We start from the raw sequence: 27,677 nt of genomic DNA on the forward strand, positions 1-27,677 counted from the left end.
GGATCCAATGGAGGGAAAATGGTACATTCCAAAAGTGGTTTGATTCAAACATGGACTCGGACAAAAAGGATGATGTCAAAATTTGGGAAGCGCACTACGGAAGCGTACTTTTCCTTCATTCATGAAAGAAGGATCCCGGGTTGGAGTATAAAAGAGACACACTGAACACCTCACACACAAACCGCACAGCTGGCTGTGCACAGTTGCTCTCCCGCAGAAAAGGACAGAAATCGGAACTGGAACGACAAACATTCATTTGAACGCGAGCTCTGTTTTTCTGAACCTATTGCCAAGGTATCAGATCGGGAATCGGTATCGGCAGATACTTAAAACCTCACGCTCGGACTCGGGTGCCAAAAAAGTGTGACGGGGACATTCCTATCGTGAACCTCGCGACCACCGTACCCCAAATGCAGAAGCGGCGCGTGAGTCCATTAAGTGGTCGTTCCAGTCTATTTTATCGGCCAAACTGGCAGCCCCACAAAAACCAAAAGCACAACAAATCACAAGGCCACCGCTAGTGCTGCCACATACATTGCGCTCTTGCTTTGAACACGTTGGACTTGAGCTTCCTTTTACAACCAAACCGAACCACTGAGTCTGGAAGATCTGCACCAACCAATAGAACCAGTAGAAGCTGAAGTCCAGAAGACCCAGTAGAACCAATAAAACAAGTGTTTCCATGGTAACTCCATCACGACATGACACTCAATTGCACGCAGGGGACGGGGGCGCACGCGCATGCAGGCACGCGTACACAAACACACACCGGCTCCATGTCATTACTCACCGTCCAATAGGAAACCTGGGACACTGCATCTTGTGTGTGTGTGTGTGTGTGTGTGTGTGTGTTCGGGGGGGTGGGTGTGAGTGTGTGTGTGTTGTGTGCGTGCGTGCGTGCGTGTTAGCTTCCTTCCGTCAAGGCGGTGTAGGCAGCAATTAGTCCAAAGCTACTGTGCGCATGACTTTGTCACCTACTGTACTCGTGAGCCACCTTGCAGCAGCACGTACAAATGAGTGTGTGCGTACATGTAGCAGTTAGCTATTAGCTGATGGCTGGCGTGTGTTTCGGAGTCGACACTCTTCTGCGGCTGCGGCTGCTGCTACTGCTGCTGCTGCTGCTGTCATCTTCCTCCTCCTCTTCCCCATCTTCCTAGTCCCAGCATCCTCAGATGTGACGTATGCTAACGTCATCATACTGACAAATTGTCCCCCCAAGTGGACATTCACCGTCATTGCAGCAATTTTTTTTTGTTTTTTCTTTTCTTTTTTCCTCTGTACTTTGCGGTGGGCTACGGCCTCTACTGTACAGCTCTCATTGCCGCAAAACACCTGATTTAAACGATCAGCTCATTGGCAATCTCTGAAGAAGCTTGATAACGATCATCAGGTGCGTTGCCGCAGGGATAGATGGAAAACAGGCAGGACACCGGCCCTTGAGGACCGAGTTTGGACACCCGGGGTCTAAACAAATGTCTTCTGAAGAATTATGTTTCCTACTCGGCAATGTATGTAAATTGAAGAAAAATAACGTTTTGGAGAGAAATAAACAAATACATAAAATAAAAATGAAAAAATGGAAAAAAAAACGCCCAAAATTACGAATAAACAATGTATACTGACATAACTTTCGAACGTATTGGTATAATGTAGGTCAAATGCAAAAAACAACGTTTTGGTTTTTTTTGTTGTTGAAACGTCACTCAATTAGCGGCACCTGCACAAATGATGTCACTGCTCACGGCGACGTGATCTACGTAATCGCAACGGGAAAGCCGCGTGCGAACCAGAAAACGCTTCACTTCCTTCACCTGCAAAATGTGAGTTGTTTCCGAGACTGTAGAAAGTGCAGCGTTTGGTTCAGATGACGCAAGCAAGCGTCAACTCGATCGTGTGTTCTGCAAAAGTTGAAGGCACGTGAACTCCCTCTTCTTAGTTTGGTTCCCACGAGTGAGCACTTTTCTCTGTTTCAAGCAAAAAGATGATTTTTGGGCGACTATTTTTACGCTTGTTTCTACAAGCGTCTGTGTATTTTTCGTTCCGTTTTTGTGTTATTTTGCCTGCAACGTGAAAAACAGAATGTGGCAACCTTTTCTGGCCCTCTGCCAAATTGTCAGCAAATCAACACTGCGCATACGGACACTGACAGCGCCATCTGGAGCGGAACACATTAAGTGAGCCACAAAAAAAAAAAAAAAAAACATTAAGTGAGCCACGTTGTTTCTGTCGTTGCAACCTGCTCGATCGTCGCCTCGCTCCTCTGGCCCAATCCCCGTCCCCATGCACACGCCCCCCACCCCAGGGTCCTCATTGAAGTGTGCACGTGGTGTTGGAGAGCGCAGGTTACAAGCGTGCGAAAATTGCACAATTTGGACTGCGTGCTGAGTCACCGGTTTACGCCATTACACCACAGCTTCTTCACTGGTTAAAAATAACTTTTTGAGAAATTCTGTGTAAGGTTAAAAAACGGTCAAAAGTTCATGAAATTAAAAAACACAGAGGTTCAAACGATTTCACCCCCCCCCCCAAAAAAAAACAGTTAGCGCCCCATGCAAAATGGGAACTGGAACTAGTGTTATGCCAAGGTACTTATCCCCGACAAAATCTGTATCCATCCGCGCCACGGGAGCACCTGCCAGAATCTGTACCCCCCCCCCCCCCCCACCCCCAAAATCACAAAAAGGGGAACCCTGGGATCATTTTGAGTAAGTGTAGCAAATATGAGCAGGATCCCTCTTTCCTAGGCAAAGTTACTGGGGGATAGAGATTCTGGCAGGCCAACATGTCAGCAGGCTGTTAATGGCCCGCCTGAATCTGTATCCCCCGGTATCAGCGGAATCGTCCAAATTCAAACCAGGGCCAAGCCTGCATGTGTATATTTGATGTCAATTGTTGCGCTTCCTCATCACCCAGCTCAGCATCCCGAAGCACGCAGTAAGAGTTCATTCACGACAGCAACAAGAGGAAGGAGAGCACCTTGACAAAAAGAGCGCGTGCCGTGTTGCAGAGGGATGGGAGAGTCTCGTTTCATCGTGGAGGAGCTGCTGGCTCTCTGCATCCAGCGAATTACCATGGAGGAAAATCCTATGAACGCTGAGCTTGGTGAGTCTGGTCGCTCGTGCGCAAAATGCTTTCGGTGCCGGCGAATTTGCCGCATAAATAACTTGAAGGAAAGTGACTAGATGGAGCAAAGCAAAATGGCCTCGGCGACGGTGACGCCGATCCTTTGTCGCGCGTTCCCAGAGTTTATTGAGGTGGTGAAAAACTTTGAGAGCGTCAGGAAGCAATGGCTGCACGCAGAGACGGAGCTGAAGAAGTACAAGGAGCTGCTGGTCAAGTCGGACGTGGCCAAAGCTGCGTTGGAGGTCAAACTCAAGCACGCCCGCAACCAGCTGGACGTGGAGATGAGAAAACGTTACAAGATGGAGGACGATTATCAGTACCTAGTGAGTCCACAGCACTTCCGTGCCGAACGTTCATGTTGCGAGTTGGCACTGTTGATTTTTATGAAAATACCCAAACAAAATCAACTCGATGACTGAGCTGGATCCAGAATGCAAGAAAGCAACCAGCCTCCACAAGGCTTGGCGCTTAGTAAGCGCTTAGCGGCCAACGGTCAGCCGTTGTGCCGCCGGGGGGGCGCTCACCGCCCTGCCGTCTTTTATGTGCGCAGCAAAGGCAGATGCAGCTCATGTGCGACATCCTGCTTCAGGACAGCAAATCCGGCGCATGTTTGAACGAGGAGCAGAAAAGCCTTTTGGCCGCGTTTGAGCACAAAGGTGCAAATAAGACTTTGCAGCGCAGCAGCAAACGGTAAAAGTCAGCACAAAAGGACGAGCGTCTTTCACGAGCGTCCGCGGCCGGCCGTTGCCTTCACCAAAGTGTCCGTGCCTCAGGTTGTCCGCCATCGACGAGTCGTCCTTCTTGTCGCACTCGGACATCAGCTACGATCGCACGGAGGATGACGCGGTGAGCTCATTGTTCACCTGAGAAAATGGGAGCTTGCTCAATTTGGGCTTTGCCGCTTGCAGGACCTGGAGACGACGTTGCTGAAACCTCTGAGGTCGCGAGCTCGAGAGAGGAGGGTAAGCTAGCGTTGGCGAGCGGAGTCTTTCCCAACCTTGAGTGAGCCAAGGCAGACTTTTTTTTTTTTCCCTTCTTTTTTATATGTTAGAAAAATCTCCCAGCACACACCCAAACACAGATGTTGTAAACTGGGTGTCCCACAAGTCACTGTCCGCGTCCTTTGCCCCATTTGTTTCAGGAATGGTTTGGACACATGTGAGGTCATCCGCATTTGACACCTCTCGGCTTTGCCGGTTTGCACTTTTCCCTGGCGACTGAGTTTTTTTCTCTTCCCGCCGACAGTTTGGGAAGCTTCATGGCTGTCACGCAACTCGAGTTTTTTGTCGCATCATCATCTTTGAGCAACTGCAAGCTGCCTTGCATGTTGGAGTCTCTGAATCTGACAATCTGTCCGCGCCCGGCACTTTAATTTTTTGGATGACCCTCTGACTGTTCCTATAATGATGATGCAACCGCGTCGGCGCTAAATAGATGTTACATCGGGTTACTTGAGGGGTTTTGTGGTCCATGCGCCTGTGGCACTTGACATCAAAGAGTGTTGATGCTCCGAACCTAATTTCGTGGTTCCCTCCACAATGCCAATACGTCTCGGAATCCGAGTGGCTGGGCAGCCGCGACGCTCTCGAAGCGTCGCCGAACGGCAGTCGGACGCAGAGAGAGGTCTTGGCGGGCAGCGATTTTGCAGGCGGCGCTCCAGTGCCACTGGGCGGGGAAATGCTACTGGCGAGCAAGCGCAAAGGCTCCAATGTCAAACGCCGAAGGCCTCACATCTGTCCCCGTGGCAGCTGAAACCAGTGAGTGGTGACTTTTGGGACGCCCTGTGTGAAAAGGTTTGCTCAGTGTGCAATGAGGACCTTTTGCGGTCGACCACAAAGTGCCCTGGCACAATGCGTCAGACGGATGAGCAAATTATTGGCGTTAAGTCAAGAAATGACTTTGTAGCACCGAAGCGAAAGCGTCGGAGCGGCCGCGCCGGCCGGCCTTTCGGCGAGCCGGGGCCACTCGCGCCAGACGTTCTCGCTTCCAGAGTTGATCTTCTGCCGCTCGTCTAGCGTTCGTCCATGGGCCAGACGCTTCCTGCTGCGCTAGCAAAGCAAGGGCAAAGCGCCAATACGTCTGCTGAGCTGCCGGAGCGGAAAACTGTGGAGAAGGTGAGAAACTTGAACGCGTATGTGACTATAAAGCAATCGCGCTCAGGAGCGAGAAGCTTGGGAAGCTTGTCTCCAGTTGGCAGCATTGGAATGGGGAACTCGAAAACAATTCAAAGCAGACTCACGAAAAGGAGCCAAGCAATTGACGAGCGCTTGCGTGCAAGGCTTTGAGACAAAAAGCAGTTTGACTTTGAGTGGTGCTGCCATCTCAGGAGGTGGAGAGCGCCGTGCTGCGGGCATTAGTGAGGACCCCTGAAAGCGGAGCTGCCGTCGAAATGGTGGCCGCAATCGCACGGGAGGGGCCCGAAGAGCCCACGCGGGACTTTGCCGGTCCCGACGGCGGCGCAGGTTGGTGAGCGCAAACTTTCATGATTGTGGCCTTCCGAGTAATGGGCAATGGAGTCGAACAACCTTTTTTGTGCTGGGTCGCGCCCGTCACGAGTGGCCCCTCATCTCATACGGGTTGATGATTGAGTCTCCCAAAATGGAGGGAAACGCAACCCGTTTTGGTGTGGAAAGAATTTGACTCGAGCTCCTTGAACATTTCGTTCTCAGCCGTTCTCAGTCTTTTTTTCAACTCAAATGAGAGATGAACGTAAATACGTTGCCTTGAAAATAAGACAACTCAACAAGATTCAGTCCAAATAAGCGATGAACATGCCTTTTGTTTTATATCGATCTAACGTATCTAGATTTAGTCTATGAGCTTATGAAATGAGGGCGGAGTTTTGCTTATCATCCTGGAAATAAAATGGTTGCTGTTGCTGCGCCACCCCCTGCAACGCGCTTGCGTATCCCTGGCTCGGAAACGCGCGTCTCAAGGTCGAAGCCGGACAGGTGGGAGCGCAGCGAAGGTTGGGTAGCTTGCGGGACGGCCCCCTCGACCGAGGAAGGCCGCCGATCCGTCAGCCGGGTCGCTCTCGCGCTTTGTTGTAATTGTGCAGATGCCACGTCGGCGCGGTGGCCGCGTGATGCCGGCGAAGCTCAAGCGCCGATGGAAACGCGTCCCAAACATGACTTTGTCTCGAAAACGGTGCGAGACTTTCCCGTCGAAATGTTGCAGCTCAATTTGCCGCGCCTTCACGAGCTCCCTCCCGCCAGGTCATTCGGCCCGAGGTGTGTTTGCCTTGCGGCAAGAGGATCCGCTTTGGCAAGGTGGCGCTCAAGTGCAGAAGCTGTCGCATTGTTTCTCATCCGGAGTGCAAAGCCAAGTGCAGCCCGAGCTGCGCGGCGGCGGCGGCGGCGGCGACGAGCGCGGCGCCGATGGTGGGCGTCTTTGCCAGCCAGGTTTTGCGCAAAGGCGGGCAGCAGTCGCGTTCACGTCTCTGCCCGTCAGGTCTCACTGGAGGCTTTTGCTCCCGCCGGCCATCCCAGGATCCCCGCGCTGGTCGTCAAGTGCGTCAAAGAGATCGAACGGAGGGGCTTGCAGGAGGTGAGCTGGCTGCCGGCCGGCGCTCCGCCGGAGTCCGGTGAGTCCCGACTCTTGTTTGTGCTTTCAGCGAGGCCTCTACAGAGTTCCCGGCGGCGAGCGTCAGGTCAAGGAGTTGCGCGATCGCTTCCTGGCAGGTAAAACGCAGGTGCGACTGAGCGACGTTTCGGATGTCCACGTGCTTTGCGGCGTCCTCAAAGACTTCCTGCGGAAGCTGAAAGAACCGCTGGTCACCTTCAAGCTCCACCGCCACTTCATGGCCGCTTCAGGTACGGCGGTGGCCGTCCCGTCCCGTCCCGTCCCGTCCCGTCCCGTCCCGGGCGCCGTCACGTCCTAACGTGTGGCCGGCGTCTCGCCAGAGATGAGCGACGAACAAAAGAGGTCCGCCGCCATGTTTGGGGCCATCGCAGAGCTGCCCCAGCCCAACAGAGACACGCTGGCCTTCCTCATGCTTCATTTCCACAAGTAATTTGTCGGACGTCGTACGCGCAGGTCCCCGCTCCGTCTGGCTCGGGCGGATGAGGCAAACCTGCCGCCCGGCGTCGAAGCCTCGGTTTCCTTGTGTTTCAGAGTGATGCGGAGTCCTCAGTGTCAGATGGACCAGAATAATTTATCCCGGGTTTTTGGACCCACCCTGGTGGGACACGGACTGTCGGAACCATCGCCGTCAACAATCATGCGTGACACAAATATTCAGCCCAAGGTCAGCGCGCGCGCGCGCGCACACACACTCACACTTGACATGTGGTTGAAGTCTGTCTTTATCTTTGTCAGGTTATTTGTCGCTTCTTGTCCGTCCCCGAAGACTACTGGAGGCGCGTCCTCGGTGTCCGGGCAGCTTCTCATAAACGCGCCAACCAGGGTGAAGGAGCGGGTATGCCTGACACTCGCCAGTGGTGTGACACCACTTTGAATTCTTGAAGCCCAAGCGGCACGGGCAAACCATTTCCGCTTTCTGACTGCGGTCACGTTGTCGGCTTTCAGCTTGTTTCTTTGAGCCGCTAACGTCTCCCGAGCTCGACAGGACGTCCGTTCAAAGTCGCGCTCGGAACGCGGCAAAGTAAGATCACGAAAAAAAAGTGCTACTTAACCACTTGCGATCAAGACTGGTTGCGATGCTCTTGTGGCGCTTTGACGCGTAAAAAGGAATGCTTCCTTCAACAGTTGGTATGCCGAGTCGGGGAGGAGGTTTTTCACGTCACCCAGCTGACAACTTGTTCATCCAGCTTTCCTAGCAATTGACGATGCTTTCAAATTGTGTTTTGTTTGGAAAAAACGACCGAATAAAGGAATATATTAAACCGGCCGAGCATGAAGTTGTTTCTTTTTTCCAAAGTGTTGTGCGTGTTGCTAATGTAGCTGCAGATGCTCAGTTGGATTTAAAAAATAAATAAATAAATAAATAAATAAAATCCAAAGGTTTCTTTTTTTTCTAATGGAAAGGCTGACTTTACGGTCCACAGAGGGAAGAAACCCCGCTGGAAAGACCAAATCAAAGAGAGCGGCATGTGCGAGCTAGAGAAAAAGGACCGAAAAGAAGCACGCTGGAGACTTGACGGCGTCCGTCGGTACGAGTGGCGTGCGGCATGTTGGCGTACGTCCGCCAGGAAAAGTGGACTCCACCTTGGTTTTGCTCAGAGCTGCGCAAAAGGAAATCTCCTTGTCATCTCCAACGGCAAGTCGGCTACGTAGCAATCGCGAGATTGGGCTGGCGGCAAGCGGCTGCGGCTCGTTTTCGTCTCTTCGCAGACCGAACCAGCGCACGGTTCGACCCGCTTCTCTTCTGCTACAAATGGAGGTGCTGTGCGTTTGTGCTCGATGTCGAAGGTATGCTTTTGAGCTTGTCACTACTCGACGCTACTCTTGGTACTTCTTTGAACTGTAGCTACGGCACTTTGATGGTTTGGCCAAAAGATGTGAGGGTGGCCTCGGTCGTAAGTGGTCAAGTGTTTGACGTTTGGCGGGCTGCGGCTTGCGCTCACTTTGAGACCCCCAAAAAAGTGATGAGTTTTATTTTGTAGCCAGACAAGCTGCTGTGCATACTTTGGTTACAAAAACAAGTGCATTGTGTGAAATGTGTGCAAAACACAATCGTACGGACGCGTCATCAGTCTGGTGCGTCAGTCGCACGCTTGGTACCGTGGACGCTGGTCAGCATCTGTCAACTTGGTACCCTGAACGCTGCTCCGCATCAGTCAATACTGCTCAGCGTCACGACGCACAGCCACGAGTCCAAAGAAATCCAAGTGACGCTGGGAGGCCTTCTGCTGTGTGACAGTGGATGGAAAAGAACCAACATGGAACAATCTGAGTTCCAAAGTCGACCCCAAAATGTTCTCGACAAGAATCTGTTGTGTGCAGGCCCACTGGTCGAAACGCGGCATTCTGATCCAAATTGCCTTTGTGGAATAGGAGTTCAGCAGTGAAATCCGGCCTTTTTTTTGCCCCCATCTCAGGGGGCGGCCATTTTGCCACTTGCGGTCGACTGAAAATGACATCGCAGTCGCTCGGGGCACAGCCCATCATGGCTCGGCTTCACAAAACCCATGAGCCGCGATTGGTGGAACTGTCGCATCATTTTCAGATGACGGAAAGTCACAAAATGGCCACCCCCTGAGATGGATAAAAATGTGTGTATTTTGCTGCTTAACTCCTATTCCGCCAACGCGATTTACTCAGATTGCCGTGTTTCGACTAGTGGGCCTGCGTAGAACAGATTGTTGGCAAGAATTTGGGGGGGTTGACGTCCCCTTGAAGCACGGCCTCAACGTTCAAAGATTCCAAATGGACTCGTGAGGCATCTTTAGTTGAAGGTGAAATTCCCCAATTTGGAAAATTCATCAAAGGTGAGTGCAGCTTTACGTATGGCTTGAACAGTGCAAAAAGTCAACAGTCGGCTCATTTGAGACGCTTGTCCTTTGCTCATCGGCTTCCTTGTTGGGCAATCCATGAGAGGATCAATTCCTCGCCCGGCGAGCTTGGATGCGGGCTTCGGCCGCTCCTCCGAATCTACATGCAAATGTTGATGTGTTTGGCCAGCTCTCGGTCCAGGTCGTTAATCAGGCTGTCAAAGTCCTTCAGGCTGAGGCGGCAGTTAAACGGAGCGTCAAAGTCCAGGACGTCCTCCACGTAGAGCGCTCTGCCGCCTCCCGAAAGCCACGCTTCTTTCTTCCCTTCGTCACCTTCGCCGCCTACGATGACATAAGGTCAAACAAATCAAAGTAATCCAAAAGCAGTCGGGCTTCGTTTGAGCCATTTCACATGACACTGAGAAGTGGGATCCGAGACTGAAAAACGGAGACTTTGGCCGAATAACCGGCAGTCGAAATTGGCGCTTGGAAGGGTTTTCCCCGCCGCAGTTTTAACATGCAAAATGTTTGCCTTCAAGACATGCAAAGCTCAAACTTGACCTTGGTCACTTTCGCTCCCCGCCACCTCGTCGTAATCGGCTTCCTGCCCGGGCGCGAGCTGTTGCCCGCAGACGCTCCAGTCGCCGGCGTAGCGGTTGATGGGGGGCGGACTGTCCAGGCGGGCCACGCCGTCTCGCCCTCGGCGCGACACCACCACCTCCTCCGCCTCCTCCTCCGGGCTCTCGGGGGTCCGGTGGGGGAAGGTCGGGCGGGCGACATCGGCCCCGTCCTCGGGCGGGATCCGGTGGCTCGGCACTGCGGAGGGAACGTCGCCAAGGTCAAATTTCGCTCGCCATCGTTTTGCAGCTGAAGTCGTTTTCCAAACGTTTTCGGCATTGTGCCGAATTGCGCTTCCGCGGAAGAATCCAGCCGCTTTCGGCCATCCGAGGAGGCCGATTTTGGAACGCGGCAGCGCCCCCGAATTGGCGCCCAAGTGCCCACGGGCCGGCATTGCGGCCGGCATTGCGGCCGGCATTGCGGCCGGCATTGCGGCCGGCATTGCGGCCGGCATTGCGGACGTCACGCGCGGCTCACCTGCTTTCCAGGTTTGGTCAGGTGGCGTTTCCTACGGGAGCCAGTGGGCACTTTGATGTCAATTTCAGCCGACAGCCTCCTGGAATGGCTGCAAACCGTCCGGATCGTTGCGTTCGAATCTCGTCGCACGAGCGCACTCGTCACCGGAATCGCGGGCGAAAAAGAAAAGCCACCGCAAAGCAAACTGTCGGCTTGAGGGCAGCCCGTCCTCTCACCGGGCCACAGCTGCAGCAGGTAGTGCAAGGCCTCGATGTGACGCTTGAAATCAACCGCACTGGCTGACCGGTCCCCTTGACGTGAGGCCTTGGCCGCTCTTGGCCCTCCCTCGGCCCGGCCTTCCCTCCAGGCCTCCTGTGTCTGTTTGAGGAGCACTGGGCCAAAGCAGACGGCCAGGTTCTGGTGCGTCATCCTGTTGCAGGAGCTGAAGTGCGCCACCAGGCTGAGATGGTCCAGCAGCAGAGTCAACGTGGCCTAGGAGAGAGAAGGGCAAAGCGTGGGCCGCCGGCTCCGGCTCGGGAAGCCTCGTCTTGCCGTCTCACCCTCTCCGGCGCCGGCAGGCAGGAGAGCAGAGCCACGGTGCTCTCGGCTAACTGGAGGTCAGGGCTCGCCGGTGGGACGGGTGGAGGGCGCCGAGTCATAGCTTCCGTCACCGCCTCGTACAAAGTGGCTGTGATGAGCGGAGACGGCAGCTCCCGCAGGTAGTCTTTTAGGATGCCTGTCCAAGCGCAAGTCGTTCAACTCAATGCTCTTTTTCCTACTATTGTTTTTGTCGCACGTTTCAAAGTCATCTACAGAACTTCGCCAAATGAACTTCCAAAGATGCACATCGATAAAAGGCGCCGAAGCTCAAGCCCGGAAGTCATAACGTCGCATTTGAGCTGCCGAACGAGGGCGTTCAGCGAAAGTGCAGAATGTGGCCGGCGCACGGCCGCAGCGGCACAAATCTCATTCCGCCGTCACCTGTAATGACATTAATGTCGGGATAGAGCTCCTCTCCGAGGCAAACGGCTGAACTGCTGGTCTCGAAGCAATCCCGGAGCTCCTTCTTGACTGCGGCGGAACCGCACAGTCTGTAGAGACCCAGCGCCTGGACAAGAGCAGCAGCAGCAGTCGGGCACATTTGTCAACTGACCGCGTCCCGCTTTGGAAGGTAGGCCGCCGCGCTACCTTCAGTCCCCGCCGCTCAATCTCTGCCACCGTCTTCTGGATGAGCAGAGGGACCGCGGGGCCAGATCCTTCTTCCTCCACCAGGCGGCGCAGTTCCACCCCAAACACATTAGCCGGGCCGGCCGAATCGCGGGCCAACTGAAAAGAACCCAAACGATTAGGCTTAGAGAGACGGACGGTGTTAGGTCAACGTTATCTGGTCCGACAAGTTCTTGCTGTCTGAGCTGATGGTGTGAGAATTTGCTTGGACACGCCTACCTGCACGTCCCACTGTTCCTGCAGTGAGAGTTTGATGTAAAGAAGGCCTCTCGGTTCCAACTTGACGCACAGCTGCTGACTGCGACTTCCTGGCGCCCGCGTCAAGAATCGGTGTCAAACCTTGCCGTCACTGACCAAAGTGATTTGCTGTACAGTACCGCACCTTTAAAGAGCGGCGGGATGGTCACTCCCCCCGCACCGCAAACTCTGTTCCTGATCCGGTCCAACTGTGGCTGAGCTGCACGCAGGGTCCGACAAAGTCAGGTAAGCGCCCCAGTCGCCAACCGTGCGGGTGAACGCAGCCGTACCTGGCCGAAGTACCAGCACGCGAAGTTGGCGCGCTCTCTCCAGCTCCAGGTGGAACGTGTGGTTTAAAGAGACGCCGTGGCCCGCTCCCGGGTTGAGGAGGGAAGTCCTGGCTCGAGTGATTCCGTCAATCTGGATTGCCAGGAAAATCTCTTTGCTTTCGTCCGGCCTGGGGAAGACGGACGGGCATCGGACCTTTCAAAAGCGAGACTCGGAATCCTCCCGACTGCAACGCACCCACCGCGCGGCGCGCTCTCTCTGCTAACACGCGGCAGCAGGCCTTAGCGAGGACACAGAGCGTCGTGCGCATCGGGGCTAAGCAAGTGTGGCGATGGCACGGGCCTCGTACGTTGCTTTGTACGCGCGCTCCCTTTTCCCGCTTACTTCTTTGTCTTGATCTGGTCCAGGCCCAGAAGGTGAACGGTCAGTAAGCCAGTTGTGCGCCGGCCGCATCGCGAAGAAGCCTCGGAGCCCGCGTAGAGCGGGAAGGAAGCCGAATGGGCAGGTTGCCGCGGCAACGGTTCCGGTGAGTCTCCATCGCTAAGATGACCTGAAGAGATCGGTGTCGAAAGAAGACATTTGGAGTGGTAGGACGAGTGAGGCAAAAAGCGGCAAGGTGACGGCCGAGCTCCTTGACCTCCTCTACCGGCTGAGCGTATTCTCGATGAGCGCCGCAGTGGCAAGGCGGGAGGGGCCGAGCTATCCAGATGATATCTGCTCAGGACATTGTGGTCGGAGGAGGCATTCTTATTGGCGCTCTGGTCACCTCCTCCTGCTCCGTCGCTTCCTTGTCCAACGCGGGAGGAGCGAAGACTGATTTTGCGTCGGAGTTCGGGAAGTTTCCTCATCTTCAGCGAGAGTTTCCTCACTGTGCCGGGAGACCTGAGTCTGCCCATCACACCCCCTTTCTTTGGGAAGGCGGGCTGAGAGTCTGGCGGAAGGAGACGCCGGGCTATCGTGACGCAGCCTGAAAAGAAGGCCGGGCAACAGAAGGCGAGCCTCCTTACCTGAGCTTTCGGCAGCTAGGCCGACGGCCGCGTCTTTGCCGTCGCGTCCCTCCTGCGCTCTTCCCTCTGCCGGGCCGGGCCTCAGCCGCCTCCTCGGCCGCGCTTGTCCGGACGGATCCTCCTCCTCCGGGATGGGGTTGTACCAAATGTCGCCGGCGCTTTGCCGCCGCGAGCCGCGGGCCTCGTCCCGAGTGTCGGACTTTCCCGCCGACAGCACCCAGTCGCGACTGCTGCGATCCAAGCTTTGCAGGTAGGCCCGCTTGTCGCGCAGCTTGTTGCCGACGACTTGGTGAGCGGCGCCGCCTGCTAGCTGGGAGGCCACCTGCGTTGTTCGAGCGCAAAACGAGGATGTAGCCGCCAAGCTTTATGAGAGAGCCCCTCGTGGTCACTTACCTTATCCTGCGTTAACTTTGCCGCCTCCCAGTCTCCGTCGACGTCAAGGGTTCGAGGCGTGCGCCGAGCTTCTGATCCTTGCCAGAGCCACCGCTGCTGCTGCTGAGTTGCGCCGCTCGCGCGGCTGAGTGCCGGGGGCTCGGGCTCCGCCGCCGCCTCGCCGGACTTGCTCGTCAGAGGAGGGAATATGACGTCGGGTCGGACCGCGGCATCTGCAGCAAATACAGGTCGCGGAATAGCACTTCACGTCAAGACATGGCGCGTTGACATGGCGACGCTTTCCAGCCACATCCGCTATTTGGCTGTTGGCCTCTTCCCGGACAAGAATCACTTTGTGCACATGTGAAAGGTGGTGGGCTCAATGTGAGCGCGTGAATGAAGTCTCTGTTCTGTCCGGCACGCACACTGCCTCTATTCACTATTCACCACTCTGACGCACACACGCTCAATTAGACAGGAAGAGACGCAGTGAGCTTGGCAAGGCTAATCGGGCTAATCTATCAAATTCTTCCCTCCTGTGACAGCACACAGATAAACAGGAAGGACGCACACTGACAGCACTGACGGGAAGTCCCTTCTCCATGTCGCTTATTACTGCACACGCGACACCCGTACGGATCGCGTTGGGAAATGTGCTTCTCGATCACGCGATCATCGGGTAAATGCCTCCGACCTTCGACCTGACCCGAACGCAGTCCTACGTCGACTCAGTCAGAGGCAAAGACGCGCCGGGGTTCAAATGCTCACTTGGACGTCGTCAAAGATGGCTGCCGCTTCCCCGTCTGACTGTGGTCACGTCTTGAGAGGCAAGAGCGCAACAGAGACAATTCTGGACGAGGAAGGCCAAGCGCGTGCCGGCCATGCTCACCGGTGACTTGAGGCTCCGTCTTCCTGCGCGATCGGTTCTTGCCTCGCAGCCGGGAGAGAGTTCTCTGGAGCAGAGGCTGGGCCATGGCCGGCTGGCGGACGTCCGTCCCGTCCGGCTGCTCCCTGCGCTGTTTCGGGGAGAGAAGCTCGACAGTATCGGGGCATTCCTTCACTCTTTCATCTCTCCTCACTCCTCGTCTTTCCAACCCAACTCTCGGAGCAGCGCGAGCAGAACAGGAAATGAATTCCACGCATTCTTTCCCAAAGTCCCCCCTCCGCCTCCATTTCCTCCTCCCACTCTCCTCGGTACACAGCTGCGGACCGGGGGCGGGAAGGGGGGGTGGGGTATGCTGGGGGCTGAGCGGAGGCGGGGGTTTGGGGTCCGTTGGCCGCTGGAGGCTCATGGGAATTGCAGTCCGAATTTTCTTCCGCAGGCCCCAAGAACTCAAAGTGGCCAACGAGTCCTGGGAAGATGCAGAGCGGCGCAGCTCGACTTGTTTGGTGAGCCGAGGTGACGGCGGCGGACGTGCGGGCGCGCTGGTGCGACGGCCAGTCGTCATGGCCAGTCGTCATGGCTGTCTTTTGGCAGCGCGCTTCTCGGTTTGGGCTTTCTTTGTGTAGCTGAGGCCTGACTGGCTGCTGCCGAGTCTGACCTGAAGCACGCGTCGGGGGTTAGGGGAAGCTCAAGGTGGCAAACGTACTCATGCGAGTACACGTGTGTAGAACGGTAGAAGAAAAATGCGTCTCGTACTGGGAAGTAGGAAAGCGGCGCACGGCTGGCGGTGGCTCAACTCTTGTTCTCGAAACAATGTCTTCTCAGACCTTTGCTAACTTTGACAACAGATTTTGGAAAATGCTAAGCTAGCTAATGTGCCAATAGCGAGTGGAAAAAATACCCCTTACTTGGGCGTGTTTGTTCAGATTCGATTGAGGGGATTAAGGGATAGAAGCTGACACACGACTCAACACGTTTGCCACAAATCATTCCTGGAGGTGACAACAAACGGCTCGTTTGTATAAGGTCATGGATCGGGGATGTCCCGATCGGTTGCACCGTCGTCATTACCTCTTGCCGGTTCGCGGCTTGGTTTTTTTTCACCTTATATGTTATTCCCCAAGATCCCAATCTAGCAATCAATGAATATCTGAACTGTAGCTGCGTAGCGCTCTCTATTTCAGCATCTTGTTTGTTTTTGTTTGTTTGTTTGGAATATTTTGACAAGAGTGGAGCAGAACGTAGGTATCTGTTCTCAATTGCAGGTTGCAATAGTCCAAAAAAAGTCAACCCGACAAAAAATACAAACTGTACCTGAGTACAGTTAAATTCGCATCGACGACAGAGACAGTAGACTAGTGTGTCAGATCTGACGAGCTTTTTATTGAAGTTTGTCTGAATTTCAATGTCCATCGGTGATGCAAGTCCCTTTTTGTCCTTTAGATGGAGGCAGAGTCCACAAAACAGCAGCCGCGCGGAGCTGCGTGAACGCTTCAATCCAACTCAGTGGCGAGACAAGAAAAGCGAAAAGAGGGCCCGGCTTGGAATGCCAATTAGCATTAGCTCGAGAGGTGCACCAGGCTTAGCGAGTTGTGGAACCTGCACGAGTCCTGATGAGGAGAAGCTTGGTAGAGGGCTCTGAGGGACTTTGGAATCCGGTGGAGCCGCCGAGCATGCAGCCAAAGGTGAGTTCAAAGCTGAATCGGGATGAACTGAATTAGGCTCACTGTTGATTGGGAGTCTGCGCACACTTGCCACCATTTCGAGGGCCTCGGCTCATCTCCAAATAAAGGTCCGATGTTCTAGTAGGCTTTTGCTGACGTTTTCTTTCCTTTGGCTTTCTGGCAGAAGCCTGACGGTTGGTGCTCACGCCGACTGCTACTTAATCGGAGCGGTTCAGAGTTCCCTCAATCTTGACAAAGGCGCCAGGTCCAGATGAAGGAAAAGGGCCCGCGTTCGTGACGATGCCGCCACCGCGCTTGGCTCTCGGTATGGCAGAGGCACGAGACACGATCATGGCCAAAACGTTCAACACACGCTCAAGCGCACTCATAAATTCCCCCAAACAAATTGTATCGGGATCCGACGAAACCGACCCTCTACTTTTGACGCGTGTATGCACAGTGTGTGTGTATGCATGTATTTATATGTGTGTGTATTAATGTTTGCGTGTATGTATATATGCGGGTGTGGGTGTGTGTATATGAGAGAGAGAGAGAGAGCTGTTGTTTATTTAGGCAACATGTGTTTCATCATATTCAGGCCTGCAGAAATCAGGTTATGCCTTTAAGTCAACACTGAAATGTAAATTTACTTAAACCGTATAGGAAATGGATAAAAACAATACAAAATGACACGACATCATAATAGAATGTTATGAGTTTGAAATACCCCAGATGAAGCAAAATGAACTCAATTTGAACTCAAAACCGGTGCAAAATGGCAGAAAAGAAGAACTCCTTGTCATCAAATGGGAATGCAATGATGGAATTGATGACAAGGAGTTCTTCATTGATCCTGAATCCAAGCCCTCACATTTGAGACTTTGTTGAGCTCCAACACGACAAAGGTGTATAAAAATGTCTTGAATGTCTTTTCAGACACTCCAGTGGAAGCCAAAGCTCAAAGGAGAAATTCAAACAATCTCACGAGTGCCTTCGGCGTTCCACAAGAGGGCGTCCGTCCATCCCTTCCCTTCCCTTCCCTTCCTCAGCTGCCACTTTCATCAAAGTCTTGGGGTGACTCTCTTCAAGGCGACACACACGCACGCGCGCGCACACACGCGCCCCTCATTTAGTGCTGCGGCGCACTCTTGTACACAGAAAAAAAGATATCCTTTGGATTGACTTCATTGGAACATGTACCCTGGAAAAAAAACATTTGTGGAATTTACTCCATTTTATTATGTCAAGTAGTTGCATGAAATAAAATCACCTGGATCCAGATATGTTTTGAAGTAGACTGCACATCTAATTAAAAAATGTATTGGTGGTTTTATTTTGTGCAACCACTTGACAAAATCAAATGGAGTTAGTTCAACAAAGCGTTTTGGTTTTTTTCACAGCGCGTTGCACATGATGAAAATGTGGTAAAGCGAGGTCATTTTCCCGTCTTCTCCTCCACAGTGTGAAACAAATGATGTGTGTCTAGTTTGTATCACGTGCAACCGAAAGTCAAGTCAAGTCGTGTTTTTTTTTTCCAGCCTAGGAGAAAAGCCTCCAAAGAAAGCATCTTGATGTGCTTGTCTTGTTCTTCCCGCGGAGACCAGTTGAGGGCTGGGGAAGGGGGCGGACCATCCAGAGGAGCGAAGGTGTGCGTTTCTCTGCGCTTGCTCGGCCGGCTCTCTCTCCATCACTTGGCCCGCCCGTCCTTATAAGGGCAGGCCCCGCCCACGCTGCCCTGGCGTCACAGCCGTGGGGTTTTGGGGTTTTGGCGTCGGGTCCTGTGGGGCCGCGGGGCTGAGAGTCCTTTGCCTTCTTGTCATCGCGCCGTCCTCTTCCTCTTCCTCGCCTCGCCTCGCCTTGTCTTTGGGGAAAAGCGGCAAAAGGGCGGGGGGAGTCTTTGCTTTCCTTCAATTTCCTTTTTTTCCCGGAGGATTTTCTTTCGCTCCTGAATTCCCCAGTGAAATTTTCTCTCGCGGTCGCCTTTTAAATGTGAAAAAGCAAAACCCAAATAAAAGTATCCCATCAGGCAGGCAGGCAGGCAGGCAGGCAGGCAGGCAGGCGGCACAACGTTTTTGCTCGCCCTCTGGGCCACTTTTTCCAACTTCCACGAGAGAGGACTAAAGACGGGTGCTTTTCTTGCTTCCACTTGCCGTCTCCTTCGGCTTCTTCTGGATCCCGGTCCAGGTCCCGGTGCGGGTCTTGAGGGATGTTCGGGATTCCCGACGGGCTCCCGCGCGGCTCCACAGCCGGTCTGAAGGAGGAGCCGTTGGCCGTTCGCTCGTGGATGCATTCCGGCGGCTTGCTGGACGCCAACGCCGCCGCTCAGAGGTAAAAGAGCCCCGAGGGGGGATTGCGGGACACCGGGTCCCGGCGGGACCGCGCCGTCCTTCGGTCCTTCTTCCCCACATCTCATCTCATCCCATCCGCCTTTTGTCCCTCGGAGACAGAAGATCCAACTTGGAAAGTCAATCTTCCAAATCTGTGCTTCAATCTTCCAACTAGGACCGCCAGTCCCATTTCCACTTGCTTGGTTTGTCATGTTCATCACTTTCACAAGCAGAATTCTGATATTGCACTTCATCCCGAACCTCCAGATGTCCAATTCAATTATTTGCATCCATGCAATGAAAACGGGGTTCTATTTCTATTGCTATTATTATTGCCGTTGTTGTTGTTGTCGTCGTCATATTGATTATCTTTATCGGTCGTATTGTTGTTGCTTGCCTCGCTCTTCATCCTTCTTGTCGTTCGTCCGATCCTCCTAGTTATTGACACACGCCCTGAGGAGGCTTGGATCGGAATCAGGTGTACGCTGATCATCGTTATCGTTAACGTTGGAGATGCGCATGCAGGCCACAACGCCTTTTTGCTCCTTTTGCTGAGAAGGAATGAAATTCCTCGTGCCCTTCGGGCCGTGCACCTTTTAATGCGACCGACAAATGAGGTTTGGGATTTTGTGGATTTCGCTTCAATTTGTCATCTGTCGTCACATCGCACGTTTTCTTTCTTCGCATTTTCACTTGATTCCATTTCTCAGCCATCGAGATATGCGCTCAGCAATTTGGACTAAGGAGATCAAAGCATCTCCGTGCGGGGGAAGAAAAACAAAAAAGTGTCAGGAAATGGACAAATGTTTTTGCAAGCGTTGTGCTCTGTAAATGTATTTGTGTGTGCGCGTCAGCGGGGTGGGCTTAGCGCGAGCCCACTTTGAGAAGCAGCCGCCGTCCAATCTGAGAAAGTCCAACTTCTTCCATTTCGTGTTGGCGCTGTACGACCGGCAGGGTCAGCCGGTGGAAATCGAGCGCACCGCCTACGTGGACTTTGTGGAGAAGGAGACGGTGAGGCGCCCGGCAGGCCCGCGCGGCCTCCGCCACACGCTGCGCAATCTCTTTGTTGAGCTGTCTTTGCTTTTGCCTCGTAGGAGCCCACGGCAGAGAAAACCAACAACGGAATTCATTACAAGCTGCAGCTGCTCTACGGCAACGGTGCGTTCCCTTTGTCTGTCTGCCTGCGCAGTCCACATCTTGCTGCCCCTGAAACCTTGCGTGCGTGCCTGCGTGCGTGCGTGTCTAGGAGTGCGAACGGAGCAGGACCTCTACATACGGCTCATTGATTCCATGACCAAGCAGGTGAGCTATTGATCCATTTCAAATTCGATGTCGTGCATTTGCTACTTGACATTTGACAAGTTGAGTCAAGAAATTCGTCTGGTCAAAATATCATTTGCAAATATTTTCTGTCACATTTGTCTCGTCGTATTTGACTGGGCGTAATTCAAGCCAGTTGGACACCGAGTCCCACTGAAAATTGCATTTCTCTTTGACATGTTGCCGCTCGCGTGAGTTAACAAGCGCAATCAAAACGAGTTTGGAGCTGCCATTTGAGGCCATTTTTTCCACTCGCCCCCCTCCCGCCCACCGTGTCAGGCGATCGTCTATGAAGGTCAGGACAAGAATCCGGAGATGTGCCGAGTCCTGCTGACCCACGAGATCATGTGCAGGTAGGCGGGCCGGCGTTTGACTTCGACTGACGTCAGGCTGAAAAGCGCTCACGCGTCCCCCCGCCGCTTCCCCCTTTTGTGCCGTCAGTCGCTGCTGCGATAAGAAAAGCTGCGGGAACCGAAACGAGACGCCCTCGGACCCGGTCGTCATCGACAGGTAGCCGGCGCGCACGTGTTCCCACCCACACACACACACACACACACACACATGCAAAAGCTGCCATGCGGACGGGTGCTTTGACGCGCGCCGAGGCGGACGTCGAGCGGCTTGTGAAGGTGCGCTGGCGCCTAGCTTGTGACATCACCACATCCATGGATTGGCCGAAGCCAAGCCAAGCCAAGCCAAGCGAGCACTTTGGGTCCCCCGATGCGGGTTGCCGGCCAATGTTCTTCCTCCCGTGTGAGACTTGAGTCCCTCGCCTCTCGCCGGCGGAATCTTAGCAGCTTGTCACCCGCACGATTCATCTCCTTGAGGGAGGGCACATCCTGCGGCGGTCGTTGCGGCAGCCGAAAAGCACGGGGGGAGCTCGGCCCGCCGCGCGGACTTCTTCGTTGAATTGAACGACAAGTTGCGAGCCGCTCCGTGCGCGAGACTCTGACGCTTGTTTGTTTGCAGGTTCTTCCTCAAGTTCTTCCTCAAGTGTAACCAGAATTGTCTGAAAAACGCCGGAAACCCGAGAGACATGAGGAGGTTTCAGGTGACGCACACAACACGCACGCACGCACACACACGCGCGCGCGCTAAGAGTTGTGGGAGAGCGGAGAGGTGTCGAGGGCTGCCTGAAAAGGGCAAGCGGGCACGCCAGAAGCAACGGGAGGCGGCAGACTGAGAAGCAACGCAGGAGCACCAGCACCAGCACCAGCACCAGCACTCACGCACACCTTCTTGACTCGCTTTGAGGTGGCACGCAGCCACGCTGGAGACGCTGAGTTGGCCCCGCGACGCCAAAGCCTGACGGGCTCGGGCAGGTCCTTTTCGCCGCCCGCTTCGGGCCGTCCGGTCCGACTTCCTTCCAGGCCCGCCCGCGCGCTGGCACCGCTACCCACGAAAGCCGCCGCCGGCCTCAGCCACGAGCGCTGGCCGCGATCGCCGCCAAAAGAGAGGCCGGGCCACCATCCCATCTGCGTCCTGGGTTTGTCCGCGCAGCAAACGGACGTGCGGGGGATGCGGCAGCAAGTCAGGATGGACGGTCCCCGACTTTGCGCTCGTCAAGCCCGCCGATGTGGGAGCGCCGCCGACCGCTCGTCTTTCTTGCCGACCGACCTCAGTCGGTCAAAGGGGGTCTCCGCCGCCCCTCCCCTCGGGCGTTGAGCGTTGGCTCCCCTCTGAGCGCCTCCAAAAGACGTCGTTGTGGATTTCAGGAGACGCGGTGCAGGGAGGCGGGCACATTGGCCGTCACTACGTGGCCATCTTCGAGTCAGCGACTGCTCGCCGTCCACCTCGTGAAACGCTCACTCGGTGCTCGCTTGGTTTGTTTGGCTTTGCAGGTGGTGGTGTCCACAACGCTCAGCGTGGACGGGCACGTCCTGGCCGTCTCGGACAATATGTTTGTGCACAACAACTCCAAACACGGCCGGCGCGCTCGAAGACTGGACCCGTCCGAAGGTAGGTGGCCCGTAGGCGCCCGTAGGCGCCCGTAGGGGACGGCGGTAAGCTTGGCTAACGTTAGCGTAGCGGCGGCCGCCGTCCCGTCCCGTCCCGTCCCGTGGGAATCCTCAATGTTGAGCACGGTTTGAATGTTTGCGAGCAAGGGGGAAGTGTGAGGTTGCCACGTGTCGTGAAGTCAAAGCGCCTTCATTTGCTGATTGAAGAAGAAACGACAGCAGCGCCTCGGCAGTGGCGGGCGAGAGCTCACGCTTCCCTCCCTGGGCCCGCAGACGGCTTTGTGTGTGTGCGGCTGTTCAAGCTCTTTAATAGCCTTCCTAATTAAAAGATGGTCACCATGGCGACGCCCCCACCCCCACCCCCCCAATCCGGTGGCTCCGAGTGTTTCTTGAACGCACTTTCCTCATTGGCCGGCTCAAAAGATGATTGGACGAGCCACAAGTCAAGATTTGCTTTCGCTTTCCGTCACGTCGCCGTTTCGTCTGATTGACGACGAGGCCCGAAGAAGCCTTAGTCCCGTTCAACGGATTCCTTTCCTCCTTTGTCGGGTGCCGAAACGTCGTCGGAAATTGTCACACAGGATCACGTCTCGCACGCTGCTCACTAATGTGCAGGAGCAGAAGGAGAAGAAGCCATCGTCGCCATGGTCATCGTCATCATCACCGTGATCATCACCATCATCATCATCGCCATCACCATCACCATCATCATCATCAGCAGCCGGCTACGTGCGTGTGCGTGAGGTGAAGCCCTCGGGGAAAGCAAAGTCCCTTTTTGTCCCCCAGCGGCGTGCCCGTGCATCAAGGCCGTCAGTCCCAGCGAGGGATGGACCACGGGGGGGGCCACCGTCATCCTCATCGGAGAAAACTTCTTTGACGGCCTTCAGGTGGTCTTCGGGAGCATGCTGGTGTGGAGCGAGGTAAGCCGGCCAGCCAGAGAGCCAGCCAGCCAGCCAGCTAGCGAGCGAGCGCCCGTGCCCTGACCGGCGTTGTGCGCTCCAGCTCATCACGCCGCACGCCATCCGGGTGCAAACGCCCCCCCGGCACATCCCCGGAGTGGTGGAGGTCACCTTGTCCTACAAGTCCAAGCACTTCTGCAAAGGGGCGCCCGGACGCTTCATCTACACGGGTAAGCCGCCGCCGCCGCCGCCGCCGCCGTCCCTTGGACGCCGTTTGAAACTTGGCCAACTTTCTCTCGGTCAGCCTTAAATGAGCCCACCATCGATTACGGCTTCCAGAGGTTACAGAAGGTCGTTCCTCGTCACCCTGGAGACCCAGAGAGGCTGCCCAAGGTACCGCGCGCGCACGCACACGCGGGAGCCTGTTAAACTGATGCCTATCACCACTCGGAGCAGCCGAGCGGAACCAACCGTGATGGAAGAACAATTGTCACTTTATTTTCTCGTTGATATCGTGTGTGTGTGTGTGTGTGCATGGGCCACTTGTTGTTCACCGCGCATGTCACATGATGATGTGGTTCAGCTGTTGTTTGCGGCGCCAAGTTTTGCCTCCAATGAGTCCGGTTGGCCGATGAACCTTTCCGGTCCGGCGGCCGAACTTGATGTCGGAGTGATGTCATGAGAGAGGGGCCGGCCCGGCCCGCCCCCTGGCGTCATTTCACCTTCCGAGCAAGGAAGCAGTGGGCGCTGCGCCCGCCACCTCGACTTTTCCAACGCCGCCGCTCGTCTTAGCAACAGCCGATCACAGCCTCGCTTGATGCCTGATGTCATCCAAATGCACATTTGTTCTCGCGCGCACACACACGCAAGTGAACAAAAACACATTCAATTCTCCATCCACTTGCGCGTGTGTGTTTAAGTCCATCGGCAAACAAGACTGTTGAAACAGTCAAATCGGGAAATCAGTGAGTGCAGTCATGTGGCAAGAAAGGAGATTGGCCCGCACACGCGCGCGCACACGCCCTGCTTTAACTGTGATTGAATTGATTTTGTGAAGAGATGTAGAAATGGATAAAAGTAGTCATATTCTTAATGAATATAATAATGTGTTTTACAAAAAGTCGGATGCATGCTGTCGATGTCACTTCCTGCTGCACAGGAAGTGCTACTGAAGCGAGCCGCTGACATGGTGGAGGCCTTGTATGGGATGCCTCATAGCAGCCAGGTGAGCGTCTCGCGCGTGCGTGCGGAGCAAGAAACGGGAGTCGTTATTTGCTCCGCGCGCTCTTGCGCAGGAGCTGATCCTGAAGCGAGCGACGGACATCGCCGAGGCGCTGTACAGCGTCCCGCGGAACCCGCCGTCGCTGTCAAACGCCGCATCCCACGGCATGATGGGAGTCGACTCCTTCGGCGGCCAGCTGGGGGTCAACGCCAACGAAGCCGCCGCCGCCGCCGCCGCCGCCCGAGCTCAAAGTTTGCCAGGTCCCCAGCGGGCGACAAAGAGCCGAAAAGCCCTCGGCCGGCCACTGAGCTCTTCTCGCTCCTCTTCCGGCAGGCGGATACGCTCGCAACGGCGGCGGCCAGCAGTCCCCCAGAGGATACGCCCCCGGCTCCACCCCCCAGCACAGTAGCTACGGCAACACGGTCAGCAACGGCCTCAACGCCTACGCTAACGCAAGCCTGCCCAACCTCGGGGTGGCATCTTCGCCCAACTTCCTCAACGGATCCTCCGCCAACTCCCCCTTCGGCGGTAAGTCGACGCCCGCTGGCCCTGTTGAGGTCGCGGCGGGTGGGCGGCTTCACCTCGGAGGGCAACGTCTCGGGTTTGCCGGGAGCGCGAGTGGCGACAGGTGGAATGGCGAGACCGCTAACCCGGTCGCGCTTCACCCGTGGACGGCTTGAGTCCAAACGGCGCCACGTGCGACCTCCTCAGTCCAGTTTGTGTCTTTGCCCTTTCAGTTGTGGCGACCAGTCCCACCATGGCGGCGTCCAATTGTAACTCCGCCCACGGCGTCTTTGCCTTCACTGCCAGCGTCAAAGCCAAGAGCGCCTTCGCTCCCGTGGTCAGGCCCGCCTCCTCGCCGCCGCCGCCGACCAACAACTGCCGAGTCGACGCTGGGCTGCAAGGTGACCACGCGGGCACGCACGCACGCACTCGCACCTACATGACAATGGTCAGTACTTCATGTCCACGAGTGTGCATGAACATCCAACCCAGTGTGCGTGTGGGCACATTTGCCATTCATTGACTCAAACAGTCAGTGCGCTGCATTTCCAGACATGTTTCCATGGAGACGTTTGTCATCGTGATCGGCGGTCTCTGGTCAACTGTTGACACGTCACCCGCTGGTGGTCGTGTATTGGGAGGACAAACTACATTTCATTGACATTTCACCCAACAACCAAACGCTTTCCTTCTTTTATCTCGTCAACAGTTTGCATGTGTTAAATCGAGCGTGCGCAGCAGCAAACTCTGTTATTGTCTCAGAACATTTTCAGTGGGTCAATTTCCAAGCCACGTGAAGTTGGAGTTAGCCTCCGTTGAGTCCTTGCTAGCTGCAGTCGCGTCTGAGGAGCTCACAGAGGTCAGCTGGGACCGGGCCGTTTCAACAGTTGGCAACTAAGTAAAGAAGACATGAAAGCATTCGGCCAGTAGGTTCACACCCGTGCGTTTACCAGGTTAGAGCAGCTAACTCGGAGTAGGACAAATATTTGCTCAGGTTTGGAAGTGTTCAAACTAAAATGAAGAGTCCTCAAGAGCAAACGGTTGAAATTGATGGAACTGCTTGGTGTGTATAAAAAAAAAAAAAGGCACGGCTCCCTGCCGGCTGGCCAGACTTTGCTTGAGCGTCTCTGTCCATGTTTGTTAAGATGGAGCCCATTTGTGCTTGCCGTTGTACAGCCATGTCGGGCCTGGTGGGGCCGCCCATGTAGGAGGAGAAGGAGGAGGACGGCGACGGCGAGCGAGCGCCGCGGGGAAGCGTCCGCGCGACGTGGCCGACGCCAACCGAGCAGCTGGGCGGGCAACAACCGATGTCATGTTGGCGCGCTGATGCGAGCAAGGCAAACTTTTCAACAACCTTTTCTCCCCATCAAGCTCCACCTCTCGCACCGCCCTGTGTCGATTGTCGCTGTCATGTTGTGCTTCATCAAAAATGCTAAATTTGTATTGTGCGTGTTTGCATCTGTGCTGTGTGTGAGTGTGTTTGCATCTGTGCATTTGTGCGTCCACGTTTTGTGTGTTTTTCTATCAGGAACAAAAAAGAAAATGTGTCAAATCAAAGCTGTGTGCTTTTTATTGTGACTTAAAGTGAACAAATGTAACAACTATTAACCAGTTTTTCCTCACGCGGAATAAAAGAAAACTTGAAATTCGCAGGCCAAGTTCCTTATTTGAGAATGAAACAACCTTGTCAACGATATCAATCAATCCCCCCCAGGACCTGTGTGAAAGCAAAGCAGGCCGCTGCGGTTGCAGCATCTGACCTCCTCCCCCACCGAGCAAATGTCCTTGGCCAAAGTGCTCAAGGTCACAGGAAGTTGAATCGGAATGAAGGCTCGTTTTAGTGGCCGTGCGCTAACACCTTTTCCGGCGCCTTCTTTGTCGTTGTGCTGCCATCGCGAGTCACGTGGAAGTTCCTTCAGTGATCAATCGCTGTTGTTGTTGTCGTGACAACCGGCAGCACAGCAAACCCCAAGGGCGGCCATGTTTGTTGACCGACGTGAAAGAAGACAAACAAAGAGACAAAACAAACGAATTACCTGCAAACACGGACGACGCTCAACTAACGGCTTAGTGAGCTAACGAGGCTTAACGAGGTCAGTGCAGCCAAAATCCAAAGTAGCGCGCGCGCGCACACACACCCACACACACACACAGCCCTCTGTCAATAAAAATGTGTTGAATAAAATATCGCTTGTCATGTTCACGAATGAATTGTGAATTGACACGTTAGGGAGCCTGCCGAACACGCACGTTCCCTCCGCCCTTGTTTTGTGTGCACGAGTGGCTGCGAATCCTTTTTAAATGAAGCCAAACAAGGCCTGCTTGTCTTTTCTGATCGGAGGACATACGTGACGCAGGAGAGCTCTTGCTTTCTTGCTTGGTTTCGTCAAGGCCGGAGTTGCCGGCTTGCCCGCGCTATCGCGGGCGTGCTCAGGAGCCCAGCAACACGTCAACCCAGACTTACTTGCACTGCGGCGGCCTCGCTGGATGTTTGAAACACGTTGGCCTCTTGAGTCAGCAGAGTCGGGAGCGCGTCCCGCGGCGCCGCACCTGTTTCGCATCACCAATCAAGGACTTTCGAAGACAAAGATCCATCTTGGTTCTCTGGTTCGCGTGTTTTTCCGAGTGTAGTGTTTTGCTTTACTTTTCTTGCACGGCGTTCGTTGTTGTTTCTTTTCGATCGGAGTTTTCCTGATCCCGCGTGGCAGGCAATTGTGTGTTAATTTCTTCCTTGCCTCGTTTTACAAGGGTTTTTTTGTTATTCCGTTTTTCCTGGTGTGCTGCCAACGATTTGTGTTGAACTTTGGACGGTAGTAACCTTTTGTTCAGAAATGTTTGTCTGTCAACTTTTTCGCTGTCTACGCTAGTGTGATCCACCCTTTCCCTGGTTCCAACGGAACCTTCACCGAATAATCTGACCACCGGTGAGTTTTAAAGTCCTCGATTGGTGATGCGAAACAGGTGCGGCGCCGCAGGACACGCCCCAAACTCAGCTGACAGACTGCTAAACCATGACAGACTTCGTATTCTTTCGCCCTTATCCTTCCCTCGTCACACCAGAGCACACGCCCTTTCGCTCTCTTCCTCACGCATGCGCACACCACACCCACACCAGCTGTCACAATGCAACAGAAGAATGAAGAGTGACTTGAAGCGCGCTTTTTGTCATCCGTCGTCTTG

The 27,677-nt window shown here is 54.6% G+C and overlaps 3 protein-coding genes across 11 annotated transcripts; 2 read left to right on the forward strand and 1 right to left on the reverse strand.

Annotated features, from left to right (window-relative positions):
- Positions 1-1,697: 1,697 nt before the first annotated feature.
- LOC147128696 (rac GTPase-activating protein 1) lies at positions 1,698-7,972 on the forward strand. 4 transcript variants are annotated; one of them, XM_086017561.1, is made up of 17 exons: positions 1,698-1,820; positions 2,914-3,102; positions 3,244-3,446; positions 3,674-3,813; positions 3,897-3,969; positions 4,032-4,085; positions 5,139-5,237; positions 5,450-5,585; positions 6,182-6,270; positions 6,339-6,503; positions 6,574-6,669; positions 6,737-6,935; positions 7,026-7,131; positions 7,237-7,369; positions 7,441-7,540; positions 7,651-7,726; positions 7,831-7,972. In XM_086017561.1, exons 2-17 carry the CDS (start codon positions 3,012-3,014, stop codon positions 7,874-7,876), a joined length of 1,806 nt encoding a protein of 601 aa, XP_085873687.1. In that variant the 5' UTR covers positions 1,698-1,820; positions 2,914-3,011; the 3' UTR covers positions 7,877-7,972. The 4 variants fall into 4 exon arrangements, with proteins under 4 accessions (XP_085873687.1, XP_085873689.1, XP_085873688.1 ...); XM_086017563.1 differs by having other exon boundaries at positions 1,735-1,820; positions 2,919-3,102; XM_086017562.1 differs by having other exon boundaries at positions 1,785-1,913.
- A 689-nt stretch (positions 7,973-8,661) lies between these two features.
- syde1 (synapse defective Rho GTPase homolog 1) lies at positions 8,662-14,934 on the reverse strand. Of its 5 annotated transcripts, none has more exons than XM_086015722.1 (14): positions 14,610-14,934; positions 13,742-13,953; positions 13,349-13,670; positions 12,979-13,272; positions 12,726-12,891; positions 12,344-12,510; positions 12,199-12,273; positions 12,036-12,124; positions 11,778-11,915; positions 11,571-11,697; positions 11,150-11,325; positions 10,611-11,081; positions 10,077-10,331; positions 8,662-9,857 (listed from the first exon to the last, which is right to left on the reverse strand). In XM_086015722.1, exons 1-14 carry the CDS (start codon positions 14,692-14,694, stop codon positions 9,744-9,746), a joined length of 2,691 nt encoding a protein of 896 aa, XP_085871848.1. In that variant the 5' UTR covers positions 14,695-14,934; the 3' UTR covers positions 8,662-9,743. The 5 variants fall into 5 exon arrangements, with proteins under 5 accessions (XP_085871848.1, XP_085871847.1, XP_085871851.1 ...); XM_086015721.1 differs by having other exon boundaries at positions 12,970-13,272; XM_086015725.1 differs by having other exon boundaries at positions 10,826-11,081; positions 14,610-14,932.
- LOC147128698 (transcription factor COE3-like) lies at positions 14,200-26,149 on the forward strand. 2 transcript variants are annotated; one of them, XM_086015727.1, is made up of 19 exons: positions 14,200-15,109; positions 16,047-16,288; positions 16,452-16,592; positions 17,204-18,595; positions 19,449-19,605; positions 19,689-19,752; positions 19,841-19,896; positions 20,194-20,267; positions 20,356-20,424; positions 20,884-20,965; positions 21,756-21,873; positions 22,659-22,792; positions 22,875-23,001; positions 23,076-23,164; positions 23,931-23,996; positions 24,067-24,253; positions 24,327-24,521; positions 24,731-24,898; positions 25,674-26,149. In XM_086015727.1, exons 4-19 carry the CDS (start codon positions 18,474-18,476, stop codon positions 25,703-25,705), a joined length of 1,740 nt encoding a protein of 579 aa, XP_085871853.1. In that variant the 5' UTR covers positions 14,200-15,109; positions 16,047-16,288; positions 16,452-16,592; positions 17,204-18,473; the 3' UTR covers positions 25,706-26,149. The 2 variants fall into 2 exon arrangements, with proteins under 2 accessions (XP_085871853.1, XP_085871852.1); XM_086015726.1 differs by lacking the exons at positions 14,200-15,109; positions 16,047-16,288; positions 16,452-16,592; positions 25,674-26,149 and adding an exon at positions 25,050-25,662 and having other exon boundaries at positions 18,446-19,605; positions 24,731-24,945.
- The last annotated feature ends 1,528 nt before the right edge of the window (positions 26,150-27,677 follow it).

The sequence above is a fragment of the Filicampus tigris genome, chromosome 19 (assembly GCF_054856515.1).
Source record: "Filicampus tigris isolate MCC_2025a chromosome 19, RoL_Ftig_1.0, whole genome shotgun sequence".
Taxonomy (NCBI): domain Eukaryota; kingdom Metazoa; phylum Chordata; class Actinopteri; order Syngnathiformes; family Syngnathidae; genus Filicampus; species Filicampus tigris.

What these genes read in the sequence shown, in the direction of transcription:
- LOC147128698 (XM_086015727.1), top strand. Translation starts at nt 18,474, where the DNA reads ATGTTCGGGATTCCCGACGGGCTCCCGCGCGGCTCCACAGCCGGTCTG. An exon ending in GCAGCTGCTCTACGGCAACG is followed by an intron (nt 19,753 to 19,840) that starts GTGCGTTCCCTT and finishes GTGCGTGTCTAG; the next exon opens with GAGTGCGAACGGAGCAGGAC. An exon ending in CGCCAACTCCCCCTTCGGCG is followed by an intron (nt 24,522 to 24,730) that starts GTAAGTCGACGC and finishes TTGCCCTTTCAG; the next exon opens with TTGTGGCGACCAGTCCCACC.
- LOC147128696 (XM_086017561.1), top strand. Translation starts at nt 3,012, where the DNA reads ATGGGAGAGTCTCGTTTCATCGTGGAGGAGCTGCTGGCTCTCTGCATC. An exon ending in AGCGGAAAACTGTGGAGAAG is followed by an intron (nt 5,238 to 5,449) that starts GTGAGAAACTTG and finishes CTGCCATCTCAG; the next exon opens with GAGGTGGAGAGCGCCGTGCT. An exon ending in ATGACTTTGTCTCGAAAACG is followed by an intron (nt 6,271 to 6,338) that starts GTGCGAGACTTT and finishes CCCTCCCGCCAG; the next exon opens with GTCATTCGGCCCGAGGTGTG.
- syde1 (XM_086015720.1), bottom strand. Translation starts at nt 14,694, where the DNA reads ATGGCCCAGCCTCTGCTCCAGAGAACTCTCTCCCGGCTGCGAGGCAAG. An exon ending in CATCCCGCCGCTCTTTAAAG is followed by an intron (nt 12,125 to 12,198) that starts GTGCGGTACTGT and finishes CGCGGGCGCCAG; the next exon opens with GAAGTCGCAGTCAGCAGCTG. An exon ending in TGACCAAACCTGGAAAGCAG is followed by an intron (nt 10,332 to 10,610) that starts GTGAGCCGCGCG and finishes TTCCCTCCGCAG; the next exon opens with TGCCGAGCCACCGGATCCCG.